Raw genomic sequence first — 18,947 nt, 5'->3', positions numbered from 1 at the left:
GTCAAACAATATCAACTCTAGTTTTATCAGAAATATGCTCATGCAAATTTATATCCATCCATCTTCTAATATAGGTAATAGTTTTTCTATGTTAAATCTTTTATTACTTATCTTCTATAATATAAGATTTTTCTTTAATTTTGATAAACTTATACAAATCTTTACAATATAGCAAATCTAACATCATATGCCTTCAAGTGAAATAATTTGTTGAGTTCAATTTAATTTTAATCATATAGTTTGACTCTTTCATTGCAGTCACACAAGAAGAACTAGCACTAAACAACATAGAGCTCTAATTTATGTATCAAAACGGGTTCCTCATCAAAATACTAATTTGTTATCAAAAGTAAATATTAACCAGAGCGGCATAAACAGTAGAACAATAAATCAATCACACAATGAGACACTAAAATTTTTACGTAAAAAACCCAATGCGGAAAAAATCATAAACCATAATTTACTTCAAACTTTTACTATCACTAATAATGATAATAGATTTATAATGAATTTTTATTATAATAATCAGATGATCACAATAACATCAATAATATATATCTTGGCTCAATCATAACATATCATTTTTACCATATATAGATTTTATAAAAGAAAAATTTTAAATCTCATAAAGTTAATATAGTATGAAAGCGTCTTAAAGAGAATAAACTATAGATCGATATTATTAAAATTATAGAACTTGTAAGGATTTTTCAAAACTTTAACCTCATTTTTTTTTCTCAGCGCCGCCACAGTGCGCTGCCCGAACGTCTCTACATGTTTTTTTTTAATAAATTAAATTTGAACTCAAAGTGCAAGCCCACATATGGGCTAAACCCAATAGAAGTTGGATGTACGGTTCAGATGCACCGTTGGGGATTCTCCCACTGTCAATCTATCCGTGGTCAGATTCCCAAATTAACTGCAAGGTGTTGTTGGGGATCAGAATGGAAATCAAGGAAACAGACCTTGCAGTTTCCACCTTGGCATAGTTGGCTATCTGTGCGCCTACATCATAATCCACGAGGACGCATGCGATGCCGCTGCAGTCTGGGAGGATGCTGCGCGGGAATCGTGTAATAATAGCTCCCCTTACTCCGGCTTACGTCAATCCCGCTAGCAACTGGGAGGTCTCACCGGCAGCAGCGACGGCGGCAGCAAATGCGCGATCAAAACATAACACAATCTTGTCTGCTAAGAGCGTGAGATATTGAGGCACCACTGATCAACTACAACGGATTACATTTTCCCGTTACTGTTTGCCCTCTTCTTCGACGTGTGAAAAGCGATACAAGGCAAAGAGGACAACAGTAATCGGCAGTCGTTACCTCTCGCCGACGGCCGAAGCCCTGCTCCTCTCGCCGCGCTGCGCCTGCCAGGTTCGCCTCGGTGGAGACCCTCGAGGCCGCCGCCACGGATGCCCTTGTGGAGAAGTCCGTCAACACCATGCGGTTCCTCGCCATCGACGCCGTCGAGAAGGCCAACTCAGGCCACCCGGGCCTCCCCATTTGGTGCGCGCCCATGGGCCACATAGTGTACGACGAGGTCATGAAGTACAACCCCGAGAACCCCTACTGGTTCAACCGCGACCGGTTTGTGCTCTCCGCCGGCCATGGATGCATGCTCCAATACGCCCTGCTCCATCTTGCTGGCTACGATAGCGTCAAGGTACGGCCTTCGATCTGTCCCGAGAGTTATTTCCAGATTCGACGATGATATTACCAAGAATATTGGGAGCTTGATGGCGATCTTACTTTTGTCATCTTTATCTTCAGAGATTTGGATCGTTCTTCTTCTTCTTTTACCCATATACTTTGATCTTATCTGTGGTTTATGAGAAGTTCTGTTTGGCCGCTTTTGCGTGGCTAAATCTTAAATTTCTTGATCTATTCTATCGCGAAGTCTTCTGCTTCTTGACATATTTCTCAGCCTAACAAGAAGAGAATTTGATAGATATGGTGGTCCATCTAACTTTTTCTTTGTTCTTAATCGTGGGGATATCTATGTTTATTTTGTTGGAGTTATAGAGTTTCTAAAGTGGGAGAACTTCTCATTTGAACGGTTCATTCAGGCATCTCTATGTTAACCAATCTATTTAGCAATGGCCTGTCGTGAAAAGCTGATATTAGTGCACTCCACTTCATGGGATGCAGCTTCCTAGATATAATTGAAATCTTGCATTTCATCACCTTGATTATGTGAATGAGAGCTCAGTGTTCAGTGGTTTCAGTGGTCATGCTTTGATTTGTATCAGATTGAAGTAGTTTCGATGATTGTAATCTGATTTTAGATGGAAGACTCGAAGCAATTCCGTCAATGGGGAAGCAAAACTCCTTGGTCATCCTGAGAACTTCGAGACACCAGGAATTGAAGTCACTACTGGTTCGATTCTATATCATTTTACGATTCAATTAATTGTCACAAAATGTTGCAGGTCCGCTCGGTCAAGGTGTTGCTAATGCTGTTGGTTTGGCACTCGCTGAGCGACACCTAGCTGCCCGTTTCAATAAGCCGGACAATGAGATTATTGACCATTACACGTAACGATTACCCAATTCTATCTTCCTCATATTTGTGCGCTGCATTTTGTGCATAAGACTAGCTTGATTTTGATGGTGTAGATATGTGATGTTTGGGGATGGTTGCCAAATGGAGGGCATCGCAAACGAAGCTTGTTCTCTCGCTGGGCACTGGGGTCTAGGGAAACTTATCGCTTTTGACGTTGACAACCACATCTCCATTGATGGTGACACAGATTGCATTTACAGAAATGTTATTGATCGTTTTGAGGCTCTTGGGTGGCATACCATCTGGGTGAAGAATGGAAACACCGGGTATGATGATATTCGTGCTGCCATTATGGAAGCAAAGGCAGTGAAAGACAAACCGACTCTTGTTTTCAGAATTGCGTTTTGGGCATCAAAGTGTTGGGCTAGCAGTTCATATTAGAATTTTATTAGTCCATAGTTTATCTTCTTTTAATTTAATTCTAATTTATATTAGGGGGTATGATGGCTATAAAAAGAGATAGAAAAGAAAGAGAAAGGAAGGGAAGAAGATAAGGACAACAATGAGATATTATTTCAATCATCTAGCAGTACTTTCATGTCAGGTTAGATCAAATATATAGTAGACTCTTATTGTGATTACTTGAAAAAAAATTATGGAGGATTTAGATATTGTGCACAGTGACGTGATCTTTGTATCACAGTCATTCTCTTGTGATTGTTGTTAGGGTTTTGGGTAAGCGATTGAGATTTGTATATTCATTATTCTTATAATGGATTATCTCTAGTTTGTCACATGATTTTTACCTTTCACATTGAAGGGGTTTTCCACGTATATCTTGGTGTTCTATTTTATTATGGTTCTATTTAATTCCACTGCATATTATAGCCTGCTAGTATTTGTTTATATATAAAAGTTATTTTCTTTTTATATCCCATCAACTCATATCAGAGTAGGGTTGTGGTGATTTAATTTTTGTGTTTGAACATGGAGGCCAGTAATGTTTCTCGCATGATTAGTTTAAATGGAAATAATTAGATAATATGGAAATCAAAAATGGAATATCTTTTGTATTGCAAAGATTTATATGGACCTTTGTAGGGGGATAGTGCAAAATCCACAACTATGATAGATGATGAGTAGAAGAGGTTAGATTGAAAAACAGTTGGGTTTATTCGATAAAGGCTTGATGATAGTATCTTTCACCATGTTTCTACTAAAAGTTCTGCATATTCTCTTTGGAAAAAATTGGAAGGTCTCTATGAAAGAAAAACAGTTGGTAAAAAAGCTTTCTTGATCAGAAAACTTGTAAACCTAAAATTTAGAGAATGTGCTTCTATTATTAAGCATTTGAATGAAATGCAGAGTATTACTAACCAGTTATTCTCTATGAAAATGTCTCTTGATGATGAGTTGCAGGTATTGTTACTTCTCAGTTCATTACTAGAAAGTTAGGAGACACTAGTGGTTTCCCTTAGTAATTCTACGTCAGATGGTGTTGTCACCATGAGTTAAGTAACAAACAATTTGTGGAATAAGGAGTTGAGAAGAAAGAATTCAGCAACATCTCATAATGATTCACAAGCACTTATCTCAGAGAACAAAGGACGGTCAAAGTCTAGAAGCAGTTCACGTATGAGTAGGAGCAAGTCAAGATCAAGAAAAGATATTGTTTACTATAACTATGGTGAGAAAGGATATTACAATAACCGATGTAAGCAACAGCAAGAAAAATAGAAAAGAAGTGAAGTCTATAGAGTTAAAAGATAATATTATAATTATAGTGCAGGGTGGTGATTATTTGATTTTGTCTTCTTTTGATGATATTTTTTCTTATGTGTCAGGATCTTGAGTGGGTGATTGATATAGGTGCTTCTTATCATACTACATCACGGAGGGAGTTTTTTGCTACATATAGGTTTGAAAATTTTGGTGTTGTCAAGATGGACAACTATGGCACGACAGACATCATTGGTATAGGTGACATCCATATAAAGACCAACCTTGGCTGCAAGTTGGTGCTTAAGGATGTGAGACATGTGGTTGACTTAAGACTGAATTTAATTTCAATTGAAAGACTAGATGATGAAAACTATGAAAGCAGATTTCACAAAGGGTAATAGAAGCTCAGTAAGGATTCTTTTTTTGTGGCTAGTGGAAAGAAATATCATACTTTGTATAGGTTGCAAGCTAAAGCTTATGGTGAGTAGTTAAATGGTACAGAGAAAGACTTCAGCATAGAGTTATGGTATAGGCGACTGGGACACATGAGCGAGAAGGGGCTGCAAGCTCTTTCCAAGAGAGAGGTATTGCCAGATCTCAGAGGTACACATTTGAACCTTTGTATTGATTGTTTGGCTGGTAAATAACACAGAGTTTCATTTGCTAGTCCTGCTATGTTTAGAAAAATACATGTCTTAGACCATGTTTATACTGATGTATGTGATCCTTTGAGGACAAAAACTCCTGGTGGATCTGTTGTTGATGTTTCTAGTATAAGTGGTGCACTTTATTTTGTCACTTTTATAGATAATTTTTTTAGGAAAGTTTGGACCTATGCTTTGAAGACCAAAGATCATATTATTAATGTCTTCAAAGAGTTTCATGTCATGGTTGAAAAGGAGACAGAGAGGCAATTGAAATGTATAAGATCATATAATGGTGGTGAGTATACAGGATTATCTAATGATTATTACAGGTCACATGGGATCCAACATGAGATGACAGTTCCTGGTACACCTCAGCATAATGCAATTACAGAGAGGATGAACCGCACCATCATAGAAAAGATTAGATGTATGCTTTCACAGGCCAACCTACCCAAAAGGTTTGAGGATAAGGCTTTGAGGACTGCAGTTGATGTGATCAACTTGTCACCATGTACAGCCCTAGATGGTGACATTACAAGGCATGCATGGTTAGGGAAAGATGTTTTCTACAAGCATTTGAGAGTGTTTGATTATCGTGCATTTGCATATATTCCATTATAGATAATGAGAGGTCCAAGTTGGATGGTAAGACTAAAGAATATATTTTTCTTGGTTACTCATGATCAGTTTGGTTACAGGCTTTGGGATCCAAAAAAGCAGAAGGTGTTCAGAAGCATAGATGTAGTCTTCTTTGAGGATCATACCTTTGAAAATTTAAAGAAGAAGACACCGGCCAAGACTTCTGCAGAAGGATTAGCATATTATGATCCAGTTACTCCTCTAGTATATCAGGGCGATGGGGGAGATGTGTAGGAAGATAGTGTAGAGCTTGATGTTGATTTACCAGTAGGACATATTAAGCAAGAAGAAGTTGGAGAGCAACTTCCCGCAGAACCTCAGTTGAGAAGATCTTATAGACAACGTCAACCTTCCATAAGATGCTCTACAGATATGTATATGATGCTTATTGATGCAGGTAAACCAGAGAGTTACCAGGAAGCAGTTGAAATTGAGCAAAAAGAGAAGTTGTTAGTTACTATGCAGGAAGAGATGAATGCTCTTTCAGAAAAACTACACTAATGATTTGGTACTACTACCAAATGAAATGAAGGTTTTAAAGAACAAGTGGGTTTTTAGGTTGAAGACTCAAGAATATTATTCTCAACTAAAGTACAAATCTAGATTGGTTGTAAAAGACTTTGGTCAAAAGAAAGGTATTGACTTTGAAGAGATTTTCTCCTTTTGTTAAAATATCTTTTATTCGTGTTGCTCTTGATATTGCTGCTAGCCAGGACTTGGAGGTTGAACAGTTAGATGTGAAGACAGCTTTCCTTCATGGTGACTTGGAGGAGAAAATTTATATAGAGCAACCAGAAGGCTTCAAAGTCAAAGGTAAATAGAACTTTGTTTATAAGTTGAAGAAGAGTTTGTATGGGCTAAAACAAACTCTAAGACAGTGGTATAGAAAGTTTGATTCATTTATGACAGAAAATAGATACAAAAGAATGACTTCAGATCATTATGTGTACATCAAATAGTTTGGTGAGAATTTTATTATTCTCTTACTTTATGTTGATGACATGCTTATCTTGGAAAAGATATGTCTACAATTGATAGGTTAAAGAAGGAACTAAGTAAGTTTTTATAATGAAAGACATGGGGCCAACAAAGCAAATACTGGATATGCAAATTTTTCGTGACAGGAAAAATAAGAAGATTTGATTATCACAAGAGAAATACATCGAGAAGGTATTGGAAAGATTCAGTATAAATAATGCAAAACCAGTTAGTTCTCCACTTGCAGGTCACTTCAAGTTGTGCTCAGAACAAAATCCGTCAAGTGATGAGGAGAAGAAGAAAATACAAAAGGTTCCTTATGCTTCACCAGTTAGAAGTTTAATATATGCAATAGTATATATGAGGCCGAACATCGTATGTGCAGTTAGTATTACTAGCAGATTTCTTACAAATCTAGTCAAACAACACTGGATAGTAGTGAAGTGGATTTTTAGATATCTCAGAGGAAGCTCTAAGGTTTGTTTAAGCTTTGGAGATAGACCACTTGTGTTGACAAGTTATATAGATATAGATATGGCAAGAGATATAGATACGAGGAAGTCCACATCAGGTTATGTATTTACTTTTGCAGGGAGAGCTATGTCATAACAATCCAAGTTGCAAAGGTGTATTGCTCTCTCCACCACAAAGGCATAATATATTGCTGCTACAGAGGTATGTAAAGAAATGTTATGGATGAAAGAATTCTTACAAGAATCTGGGCTAAAACAGGAAAACTATGTGATGTATTGTGACAGCCAAAGTGTCATTCATTTGTGTAAGAATCTAATGTTTCATTCCAAATCAAAGCATATAAATATCAGATATCACTGTATTTGAAATGTATTTAAAGAGAAGTAGTTGCAGCTTCAGAAAATTCACACAGATGACAACGGAGCAGACATGTTGACAAAGACCTTACCAAAATAAAGACAGGAGATATGCCGACAGTTGGTCGGCAAGGCTTCACATTGAGAAGTCTTGGGATAGCCTCCCTTATGGGTTGAAGGGGGAGGTTGTTGGGCTGACAAGCCATATTCAGCCCAAGGTGAGCTTTATCAGCCCATAGCTCACCCCCTCTTAACCTAACCCTAATTTATATTGGGGGGGGTGTGGTGGTTATAAAAAGAGGCAGAAAAAGAAGAGAAAAAAAGAGAAGAAGATAAGGACAACACAGATAGATTGTTCTCAATTATCTAGCAATGTTTTCATCTCATATTAGATCAAATCTATAGTAGATTCTTACTGTGATTACTTAAGAAGAATTAGGAAGGATTTAGATATTATGCACAGTGACGTGATCCATGTATCCTAGTTATTCCTAGTTATTCTCTTGTGATTGTTGCTAGGGTTTTCAACACGAGATTGAGATTTATATATTCATTATTCTTATAGTAAATTATCTCTAGTTTGCCTCATGAGTTTTACTTTTCACATTGAAGGGGTTTTCTGCGTATATCTTGATGTTCTATTTGATTATTGTTCAATTTAATTCCGCTGCATAACCTGCTAATATTTGTTCATATACAAAAGTTATTTCTTTTTATATTCCTATTATCAAGGACATGATCAACTGATTTGCATTTGCTTTCGGAGTATCAGAATTTTGATGAAATACTGAATTCTTCCATGTCACTACGACCATTGGATATGAATCACCAAACAAGGCAAACACATACAGCGTACATGAAAGTGCATTGGGTAACAAGGAAGTTGATGCAACTAGGAAAAGTCTCGAATGGCCATATGAACCTTTCTATGAAGAGCCATGTCCCTTAAGGTGCTGCTCTTGAAGCTGAGTGGAATGCCAGATTTGCGGAGTACGAAGAGAAGTACAAGGAGGATGCTGCAGAGCTGAAAGCTATCATATCAGAAGAATTGCCTACCAGATGGGAGAAAGCACTTCCGGTGACCACCTCCTCGATTGACCCTTCACCTTCCGTTCTTCTTACAATATCTGTTATTATAGTTAAATTTACGTTGTGAGATGGATTACACTAGAAAATAACTTCTTTGCTTCTTTTCCAAACGTATACTCCTGAAAGTCCTGCAGATGCAACTAGAAATTTATCGCAGCAGAACCTGAATGCACTTGCAAAAGTACACCCTGCATCCTCCAACATGACATTGTTGAAGATGTTTGGTAACTTCTAAAAGGGCACACCTGATGAACGGAATGTTCGTTTCGGGGTTAAAGAACATGGGATGGGTGCCATCTGCAACGGCATTGCCCTTCACAGCCCTGGTCTTCTCCCTTACTGTGCTACTTTCTTTGTTTTCACCGACTATACGAGAGATGAGAGTTGCCATAAGGATCTCGGCCTTGTCAAGAATTTAAGCATGGGTGTCCTTGGTCTGATATCAAAGTAAGGATAATATTTATGAGTGGTCGTTAGTTTCTCGAATCACTCATTCCACTACCTACTCTTCTGTCGTAGCTCCAACTGATGTGTGGTATCGTCGTCTTGATCTTCCCTCATCCTTTATCCAACAAAAAATACTTTCATACTATTCTCTTTCTACGTTTAAAACCAATAATATTATAACTCATTGTGATACTTGTTTAAGCAATAAAAGTTATAGACTTCCCTTCGGAAGATCCTTCATATCCTGCTCTAAACCTTTTGAGGTTATTTACAATGATGTTTGGAGCCATGCTCCAATCACTTCCTTTGACAAGTTCAGATTTTATGTTATTTTTGTAGATTATTTTATCAAGTACACATGGTTATACCCTCTTTACCATAAATCTGAAGCTTCAACAATCTTTACCAACTTTCGAAGATTGGTAAAGAACTTCTTTTAGTCTAAAATTAAAATTATTTACTCCGATGGTGAAGGCGAATATCAATCTCTCACATCCTGCCTCTCTACTTGTGGTATACAACACCTCAAGTCACCCTCACATACTCCTCAACTCGTTGGCTCTACTGAATGCAAATATCGACATATAGTTGAAACTGGTCTCACACTCCTACACCAAGCCTCTATACCAACAACCTTTTGGACTATAGCATTTCAAGCTGTCATCTATCTCATTAATCGTATGCTCACTCCAGTCCTCAAGTACTATAAAAGCAATTACAATACTTTTGTCTACTAGAGAGTCACTCAAACTATGTGATGGAAGCCCTACTATAGACTCAACTTAATACCAACAAGTCCTTGGCTCCTTACAATACTTATCTCTTACCAGTCGAGATATCTTATTTGTGGTCAATAAATTATCTCAATTCATACATTGACTATCTACTATGCATTGGTCTGTAATCAAATGAATTTTGTGATATCTTTACGGGACTCTCAATCATTGCCTCTTTTTCAGCAAACACTCTCCCCTTCATCTCCATACTTTTGTTGATGCTGATTGGGTAGAGAATTTTGATGACAGAACATCCATGTTGGGGTATATCATCTTCCTTAGACCTAATCCAATTAGTTGGAGTTTTAAGAAGCAAAAGACAATTACACGTTCTACAACTGAAGCTAAATACCATGCCATAGTAACCGTTGTTGCAGAACTCAATTGGGTTACGAATCTACTCAAGAAACTTAACATCAACCTTACCTCTACTCCTACAATATACTGTAATAATGTCGGAGCCACTTACCTATGCGTCAATCCAGTATTCCACTCACGCATGAAATACATGGTCATCGACTTTCACTTCGTATGAGAACAAGTTGTCAGATATCAACTACGTGTTTCTCAAATATATACGACTGATCAACTAGTGGATCTCTCTTGATAATAGTCTTAACAACAGCTAAGATCTCCTCAATTACATGAGGAAATATCGTAAATCTATTAAGAAAAATCCTCATTGAGAAATTTTTTTCCTTCTAACATGTATAAATAAGAAGTATTATTTCAAACTCAAGAACAACTTCCTTCAATTTTATTTCTAACATGGGGCAGGAGTCATTTATGTGATGACACATGATTCAATTGGTCTTGGGGAAGATGGCCCTACCCATCAGCCAATTGAGAATTTGATAAGCTTCCGAGCCATGCCCAACATTCTGATGCTCAGGCATGCTGATGGGAACGAGACTGCTGGGGCCTACAAGGTTGCGGTGCTCAACAGGAAGAGACCGTCAGTCCTTGCTCTCTCACGACAGAAGCTTCCTCAACTTCCAGGAACATCAATTGAAGATGTTGAGAAGGGAAGATATACCATTTCTGATAATTCTACTGGTAACAAACCATATGTGATTTTGATCGGCACTGGTTCAGAATTGGAGACTGCAGCGAAGGCCGCAGATGAGCTAAGGAAGGAGGGCAAAACAGTACGTGTGGTATCTCTTGTTTGCTGGGAGTTGTTGGATGAGCAACCAGACGAATACAAGGAGAGTGTCTTCCTCGCTGCTGTCACTGCAAGGATTAGTATCGAAGCAGGGGTCACGCTTGGATGGGAGAAGTATGTCGGAAGCAAAGGCAAGGCGATCGGGATTGACCGGTTTGGAGCAAGTGCTCCTGCTGGGAGAAAATACAAGGAGTTTGGCATAACAGCAGAGAGTATTGTTGCAGCAGCCAAATCTCTGTGAGGTAAGCTCTGTCAGTGATCACAAGGAGAATTTAGATTTCAGTGTCAGTTGGAGAATTCTCTAGGGCAAAGGAACCTTGCCTTCAACCTGCAATAAAATTTTCATATGTCCTTGAGCTTTTCCTTTCTCATAGTTGATGGAGTTTTCTTCTTTAATGAATGACTGCATTTAGTTGTGGAACAAACCGTAATTTGTATTAATTATTTGAATGTCGAATACTGTTTCGGGAATTTGTTTGGATTAACTAGTCCGTTTTACTCTCATCTTCCGGATTCTTTTGAGGTCATGCCGTCGGGTTCCCATAACATTCACGAGGCATCTTTTTGTTCAAAGGAAAACCTCGAGTGTAGGGTTGAAATCGCATCCTTTGTTTAGAGATTCCTTGGTTGATCTGTTATATGTTGTTGCATGCAAGATATATCTGCCGAACAATTTCTGTAGACTGAGGACATGATGTTAAAAGGTCGAGGAATCTTGCTTGTGGATCAAGTTGTCAAACCTAAGTGATATCGTTGATAAGTTAACATAGTTCTTATGGAAATAGAAGTTAATGGTGGAGGTGATCTTGTGTATCGACGAGCTTCATTTATATTTCTCTCTTTGAATTTAAGTTTAGTATATGTATTGTTATTTAAAATATAAAAACTTGCATATATCATTGTTAGCTGAAGTTTAGTTAATATAATAGAATGTCTAGTCTGGGATTTTGCTATGCTAAGTTTCCAGCCAGACCCGTAAGGTCCTTTGTCATGATATAATAGAACACATCTAGTTGGAGATTTGCTCTGCTGCATTAAAACATTTGTCTGAATCCTCCATAAAGCATTTTATGGAAGTGCTATTGCAAGCGTGCACAATCATGTCGGCATAAGCACCTCCTTGGATAGTCTTTTTCTAAATCCCTAATTTTTTCTGAGGACCTTAAATTGCAAAACACGGCAGCGGCGGCGTTGGTTGGTTAGTTGGTTTAACACCCCATAGCTTCCCACCGCCTCTCGCACTCTGTCTCTCTCTCTCTCGATCGGGTAAAACAGAGGCTGCGGTGGTACGGGAGCGTGTGGGAGAGAAAGAAACAGAGAGGGGATCGGAGAAGAGTGAAAGGGAGGGAAGGAATAGAAAGAGAAAGGGAGAAAGGAGAGAGAGAAGAGGAAGAGAAAGAGAGAAGACAGGGAGGCATCGGTGAGAACAGAGTCGGGGAAGAAAGAAGAAGAAAAAAAAAGGGGAGAAGAAGAAGAATAGAAGGAGAGGAAGATGAGAGAAAAAAAAGCAATCCAGGATGGGGTGTGAGATAGAAGAAACAGAGGATGAGAAGGGAAATAAAAAAAAAGAAAGGGATACGTGCAAGCAGGAGAGAGAACAGTGAGAGAATTGAAAGAAAGGAGAAAACAAAAAAGAAGAAAAATAAGAGGAATTATCGAGTTTCTGTTTTGATACCAAATGGATTCGATAAGTCTAACAAAACTATATTAGGTATGATTTTAAATTCTCTTGTAATCTCATTAATTAGATTTGTGTTATGAATTATAGATGGATGAATCATGACGTTTTTAGATAATTAAATAATATGCTATTCATACTACCACGAATTATGTTCAAACATATATAATTATACAATATTTATATTTACAAACCCTTAGTTATATTTATGCTCATTTATGAAAAGTTAATGATAGTACTACAATGATTTATGCTCATTAGCAATATTTATATTTTTATTATGAAATATATTTATTTATATTTTATATTTTAAAAATATTGTTAGCTCCGTTATGAATTGAAATACATGAAAAGTATATATTAAATGAATAAAAAATATTTATTTTAATAAAATATTTATTTATGATAAATTTTGATTGACACTGAACTTAATAATAAATTTATGATGATTTATGCTCATCATCATACGCACGAGCAACGAAACAGATATCCTTTTATTCCTCGAGAGATCTTAACATTGAACTTACTGCTACAGCAACATATAACTCGGCTCCATTATTACTTCATGTCTCGAATGCTCAGGCCAGAGCTTATAACTTGGACTCTAGGAGGTGTCAGAAAAGGAATCTACGATGATCACCCGAACCGCGATCGGAATCCTGACGGTGTGCTTCCCACCATCATCCACCCAAGTCAAGCTTCCGAAAGTGAAGCCACCTTGCACCTTGTGAAGCGACCTGAAGGTCACCTTAAAGGGAAGCTTCTGCGTCGAAGCCTTGAACTCCAGAACGGACGGCTCCACAACCATGTTAACACCTGGTGGAGAATGCACTACTGCCTTGTACTTGGATTTCTTGTCGCCCACATTAGTAACGGTCCTCCCGACCGTCACAGGTGTCTCCTTCAGGTCGGGAATGGAGATGGAGGGCAGGTTCAGGTCATACATACGTTTGTTATCCACTCCGGATGTCCCGAGGCCGGGAACGTCGTCCGAGGGCAGACTCAAGGCACGGTTTGTGCACGGGAAGTAGTTGCAGTAATCATCCGGATGGATATCATAAACAAGTCCAGGATCTGCGGCTTTATTAGGATCGATGTGACCTCCGCCATAGTCGAAAGCATCGGCCAGCTTCCGAGGAATCGCTTCCGCTTCTACTGGGAAGCCGCGTTCGTCGGTTGTATATGCTTGAGACGGAGGCATACATACATATGTCAGAGTCAACGATGGCAAATGAGCGGATAAAAGATATATCTACCCACCGGTGGTGACAAGTGCTGATTTGATGGCAGCTGGAGACCAATCGGGATGCACTGCTTTGAGAAGAGCTGCAATTCCAGATACATGAGGGCAAGCCATTGAAGTTCCTGACATAAATTGATACCCATCTCTCACTGCCGCCAAGATATTGACTCCCGGAGCTGTGATGTCAGGCTGAGGAGAAGGTAAAGGATGAGCTCAGTGCTCTGTTTTTCCATTTTCCAGTGGAGCTACGATCGACCCTCAACAGCTTCTTGTGCTTATCAGAGGATTTATAGTTGGTTTTATCATTACTTTCAAGCAGAGGATGATTTTACTTCTCAAAGTTTTAGATGTGGGTATTGGGCTGATGGCCCATATTCAGCCCATGTGAGCTTTATCAGCCCACAGCCCACACCCCCTCTTAACCTAATCCTAATTAAGATTAGGGGGTGTGATGGCTGCGTTTTACAGATTAAGGCTATAAAAAGGCAGCAACGAGGCAGATCTTGTGAGCCACGAGATTCCAAAGAGAAGAAGGAGAACAAGGCAGAAAAGAAAGAGAAAGAAAGGGAAGAAGACAAGGACAGCGCAGAGAAACTGTTCTCAATCATCTAGCAGTGTTCTCATCTTAGGTTAGATCAAATCTACAGTAGGCTGTGATTACTTGGGAGGTTTTAGATATTGTGTGCAGTGATGTGATCCTTGTATCTCAATTATTCTCTTGTGGTTGTTGCTAGGGTTTTGGACAAGAGATTGAGATTTGTACATTCATTATTCTTATAGTGAATTATCTCTAGTTTGCCCAGTGATTTTTACCCTTCACATTGAAGGGGTTTTCCACGTATATCTTGGTGTTCTGTTTGATTGTGTTTCCATTTTATTCCGCTGCGTATTTTGGGTTTCTAATATTTGTTCCTATACAAAGGTTATTCCTGTTTATATCCCCGTCGGTGGAAGGGGTCCGTTTTGCAATATATTATAGGAGACTTCATAATTATCATGAACAGAGACAACTATAGCTGCGTACATACCTTCACTAAGTCCGGATAGCTTGTATGCGGCCCTCTTGCGGAGAAAGCTGCCACCCTCGGCGACATCACTTGGCTCCCGACGATGTTGGATGCAGGGCTCACATGCGCCACGGGGATTCTCCCACTGTCAATCTATCCAAGGCAATCAAGGAAACAGACCTTGTAGTTTCCACGTTGGCATAGTTGGCTATCTGTCCGCCTACATCATAATCCACGAGGACGCATGTAATGCCGCTGCAGTCTGGGAGGATGCTGCGCGGGAATCGTGCAATAATAGCTCCCCTTGCTCCGGCTTGCGACAATCTCGCTAGCAACTGGGAGGTCTCACCGGCAGCATCGACGGCGGCAGCAAATGCACGATCAAAGCATAGCACAATCTTGTCTGCTAATTGCGTGAGATATTGAGGCACCACTGAGCAACTACAACGGATTACATGTACACGTTACTGTTTGCCCTCTTCTTAGACGTGTGAAAAGAGATCCAAGGCAAAGAAGACAACAGTAATCGGTAGTCGTTACCTGTCAAAAGCTACAAGAACTTTGTCTCCTGGATCACTGGACGCGTAGCACATAGATTGGCCCTGCAGTTAAGAACAATTTGATGAAGATTATAAGTTTCAAGTTGATCGATGTCTGGAAAAAGATACACGGGCTCATACGTACCACCAGAGTTCGTCGGTTTCCAAGGATTATGTCGGTCGGAAAAGAGCGATCGATAGTGCTGGCAGCCACCGTGATGACCCATGGCACCGCGTTGTTGATTGTTTGAGGAACCGGGCCATCGTTGCCCCCAGAGAAGACCACCGTTATCCCCTTCCTTACCGCGCCTAGTGACGCCGGAAAATAACCATACCCACCGATCGACAGTGACAAGATGTCCACCCCGTTATCCACCGCGTCATCTATGGCTTGTAGTACGTCGGCTTCCCCGCATATTCCTGATCCCCAGCACACCTTGTAGATTGCTAGCCGCGCACGAGGAGCGCCTCCTCTTGCTGTACTGGCACCGAGACCGTGGAAGTTTACATCGCTTACCAGAGAACCTGCTGCGGTGGAAGCGGTGTGTGTTCCATGGCCATTGGCGTCACGGGGGGAGTCGTAGTCTCGCGCGACCTCAGACGGGTCGACGTCTTTACTGTAGTATCTTGCACCGATGATCTTGCGGTTGCAGTGGTTGACGGTGAAGTTTTGACCTACTTCACACTTTCCTTTCCAACGGGATGGGACGGGGCCATAACCGTCGTCGTTGAAGCTTCTCGATTCCGGCCAGATGCCTATGAAAGAAAAACTCCCATTGGCATGCTCAATGATATATAATTAGGCGATCAGTACTGATCAGATGATGCTTAATTACCTGTGTCGACAACTCCGATGATGATGCCATCGCCTTCCTTGCCTTTCTCAAGTAGTCCTGTGGGTTGCTGATGGCCAGACCGTAGGCCGAGGTAGTCCCAGCTTCGTGTGGTATGCAGAGGAAAAGTGCGGCTTGGACTGACACTGATCACCTCCGCCAATTCTAACACCAAAACGACAGTACAAATGGAATTATTACTGTAACTATGCATATCATACAGATTAGTGCTTTGCTTTTTTCTCTACCGATAGATCATATCTCAATGGCCAATAATAGAAGATTTTGAAAGCTTGTTATCAATGCTTCATGATCTCGATTTCAAGGTTACCCATAATACTAAAAGTTATTATCTAGCTCTTATGATTTGCTGCGAGAATGCATGCTAAGGACCTGAAATTTGGTGTGCTTGAGATGGCGTGAGCGTGGCCGCAAAGCCCGAGAAGCAATGTTTGTAGCTGTAAACAATTGAATCGCGAGCCTTTTCCTTGCTGAAACGACACAAAGTGCACCGACCAACCAACCTTAGCGCACAAAGGAAAGCTTAGAGAATAGGAAGGGCGGCGAAGCGTGACGGAGAACATATACCTCCCCAGTACGGAAGACAGCATATCATGGTGGGAAGCAGTCACAAGCTGTGGATCTTCGTCTTGTCTTTCTCCAAGATACACAATGTACAGCTTCGCAGTAGAAGAGGGCACAGAGACACTCGCCTTGGTTGATGGGTTATCTCCGAGTGTTACCCATTGGAAGTAGCTCCAAATGAGAAGAAAGATTCCCAGAGACATGGAGGATAGAATTGGAAGGGAGGCCATCATCGGCTATGGAGCGGCAGCATTCGAACCGTGGGCGCTATTATAAGCTACCAAGCTAAAGACTAAGGTGATGGGGGTGCCACGTGATAGGAACCCACAGGTCAAAGTCAAACAAGAATAATAAAATTACGGGCACAGTTGTAAGGTAATCTTTGGGGCTCCGTTAATTACCCGTTACATACACATGTAGACATGATTATAATATGTTTTACTGTAGATCTGGAAATTGATGACTCCAATAATAAAAGAGTCATTGATACTATTATTGCATGGCCTGAATATAGAGAAATTGATTATGATTTTAAAGAAATAAATAATAAAAAATATTTATAAATGGCAAACACTTTTCACTGTGTGATAGGTCAATGCAAGTTGGAAGTTCATTTATTATAATATATCAAGATTCGTTAGTGTAATATTATACAAACTGATAGATCTCAAAATTGAGTTTCACATGTTAGCATAATATCTTTTAATTAAAAAAATATGAGGGACAAAACACATAATACTTAAAATAATATTTCATATTAAGTTGAATCAAATATACAGTTATAGGCACGATGACCCGTGCAAATGAAAATAATATTTTTTACTGACGAAGTCTTCTCCGTTCACGTTATGTGATGATGTTAATGAATTTTCTATTGGTACTTAATAGTTTAAAATGAAAAAATAATTATAATTGACGTGGTTATCGATTTATAATTTTTAAATTATTTTTAAAGGGGCGTTTTCAATTGCTTAAATGCTTCACGTTTTTATTATTATATCTCTAGAGTCAATAATAATGTGATCTTATCCATTATTGTTATGCCATGTTTTAGTTGTGCCCTCGTAAGGAGGGCCATCTTAACTAGCTTATCAAATCAATCATGTAGTTATAATTGAGAAGATCATTTGACCAAACGATCCAAAATCTTTCATTTCACGGAAAATAGATACTATGGCATGCTTAATTTTCATAGGCTGTGAGTCACATGAATATCCTATATTATCAAGAGGAAAGGTTGTAGTTAATGAATTTAAAATAAATTTTTATAAATTTTAAAACAAATAAAGAATATGAAAATATATAATTTTATGAATGAATTCTAAAAAAAAAACTCATAATTTTGGATTTTTCACACTAAGCTTAAAAGTTTTGATAGAATATCTATTTTTATAAATGATTATTTTACTTTTATTGGTCACCACCCTTCATCGTTTCTCCATCCCACTAATTACCCTCCTTTATCTCATGCTTGGCCACCCCGATCGTTGGCCCTCATCTTGATCGATCGTGGCTCTTGCACAAGGGAGGGGTTGCCTATTGGTCTTCGCATGGTCGTCATGCCTATAATCATTAACAAGGAGGAGGAAGAGATCATGACCTATATGTCCCCTCTTACCTTATACAAGGGTCGTAACTGACAATAGTAAAGTTCGATGGGCCGATCAACCAAACACGAATAGATACATGACTAGAGTTAGGGGTACAAGTAAATTTTTTTTAACGTTATCGGGGAAAATAGTCTCTTCATATAGTCAAGAGTGCTTATGAGAAATTTTCAAACTTAGGATGTGAAAAAAATCAAAAGTTAAAAACCTTTTTTAGGAATTCACCCTAATTTTTTTACTATGTGGACTTTTATTTTAATTTAGGTTGTAGGTAAATATTTGGAAATTAAATTAGTAAGTTTAGCTTGATGTCATACGTAGGATTTTAAAAGCTTGTATTTTTTAATATATCATTAAAATGATACTGCTAATTATAGCTTAGCTCACATTTTTTTCTCATTAAGTATTAATAATGTTTAATATTTCTATTATATCTTAATTTCATCAGCTCTTATTTTAATTTGGGCTGACTGGTTCGGAGCAAGTGCTCCTGCTTGGAGAATATGGAGAATATAACAAGATTTCCAAATGTCCTCAACCATTTTCTTTCTCATAAATGAATTTGAGTTTTCTTCTTTATTATGTAACATACTGTGTTCTCTATTATTGATTATAAAGGTGAACCACTCTTTTGAGGACTTGTTTTTATCTAATATC

At 38.8% G+C, this 18,947-nt stretch overlaps 1 protein-coding gene and 1 pseudogene across 1 annotated transcript; one reads left to right on the top strand and one right to left on the bottom strand.

Moving 5' to 3' along the window:
- Positions 1 to 1,428: 1,428 nt before the first annotated feature.
- Positions 1,429 to 11,113, top strand: LOC135666030 (transketolase, chloroplastic-like; annotated as a pseudogene).
- A 1,830-nt stretch (positions 11,114 to 12,943) lies between these two features.
- On the bottom strand, positions 12,944 to 16,915 carry LOC103978114 (subtilisin-like protease SBT3.10). Its single transcript, XM_065177531.1, has 9 exons — positions 16,687 to 16,915; positions 16,492 to 16,589; positions 16,102 to 16,263; positions 15,411 to 16,021; positions 15,267 to 15,328; positions 14,907 to 15,167; positions 14,748 to 14,871; positions 13,737 to 13,908; positions 12,944 to 13,661 (listed from the first exon to the last, which is right to left on the bottom strand). The coding sequence occupies exons 1-9, from the start codon at positions 16,911 to 16,913 to the stop codon at positions 13,081 to 13,083; spliced, it is 2,298 nt and encodes a 765-aa protein (XP_065033603.1). The 5' UTR covers positions 16,914 to 16,915; the 3' UTR covers positions 12,944 to 13,080.
- Positions 16,916 to 18,947: the final 2,032 nt, after the last annotated feature.

This window comes from Musa acuminata, unplaced genomic scaffold (assembly GCF_036884655.1).
Source record: "Musa acuminata AAA Group cultivar baxijiao unplaced genomic scaffold, Cavendish_Baxijiao_AAA HiC_scaffold_1063, whole genome shotgun sequence".
Taxonomy (NCBI): domain Eukaryota; kingdom Viridiplantae; phylum Streptophyta; class Magnoliopsida; order Zingiberales; family Musaceae; genus Musa; species Musa acuminata.
This window is presented reverse-complemented; position numbering and strand designations above follow the sequence as displayed.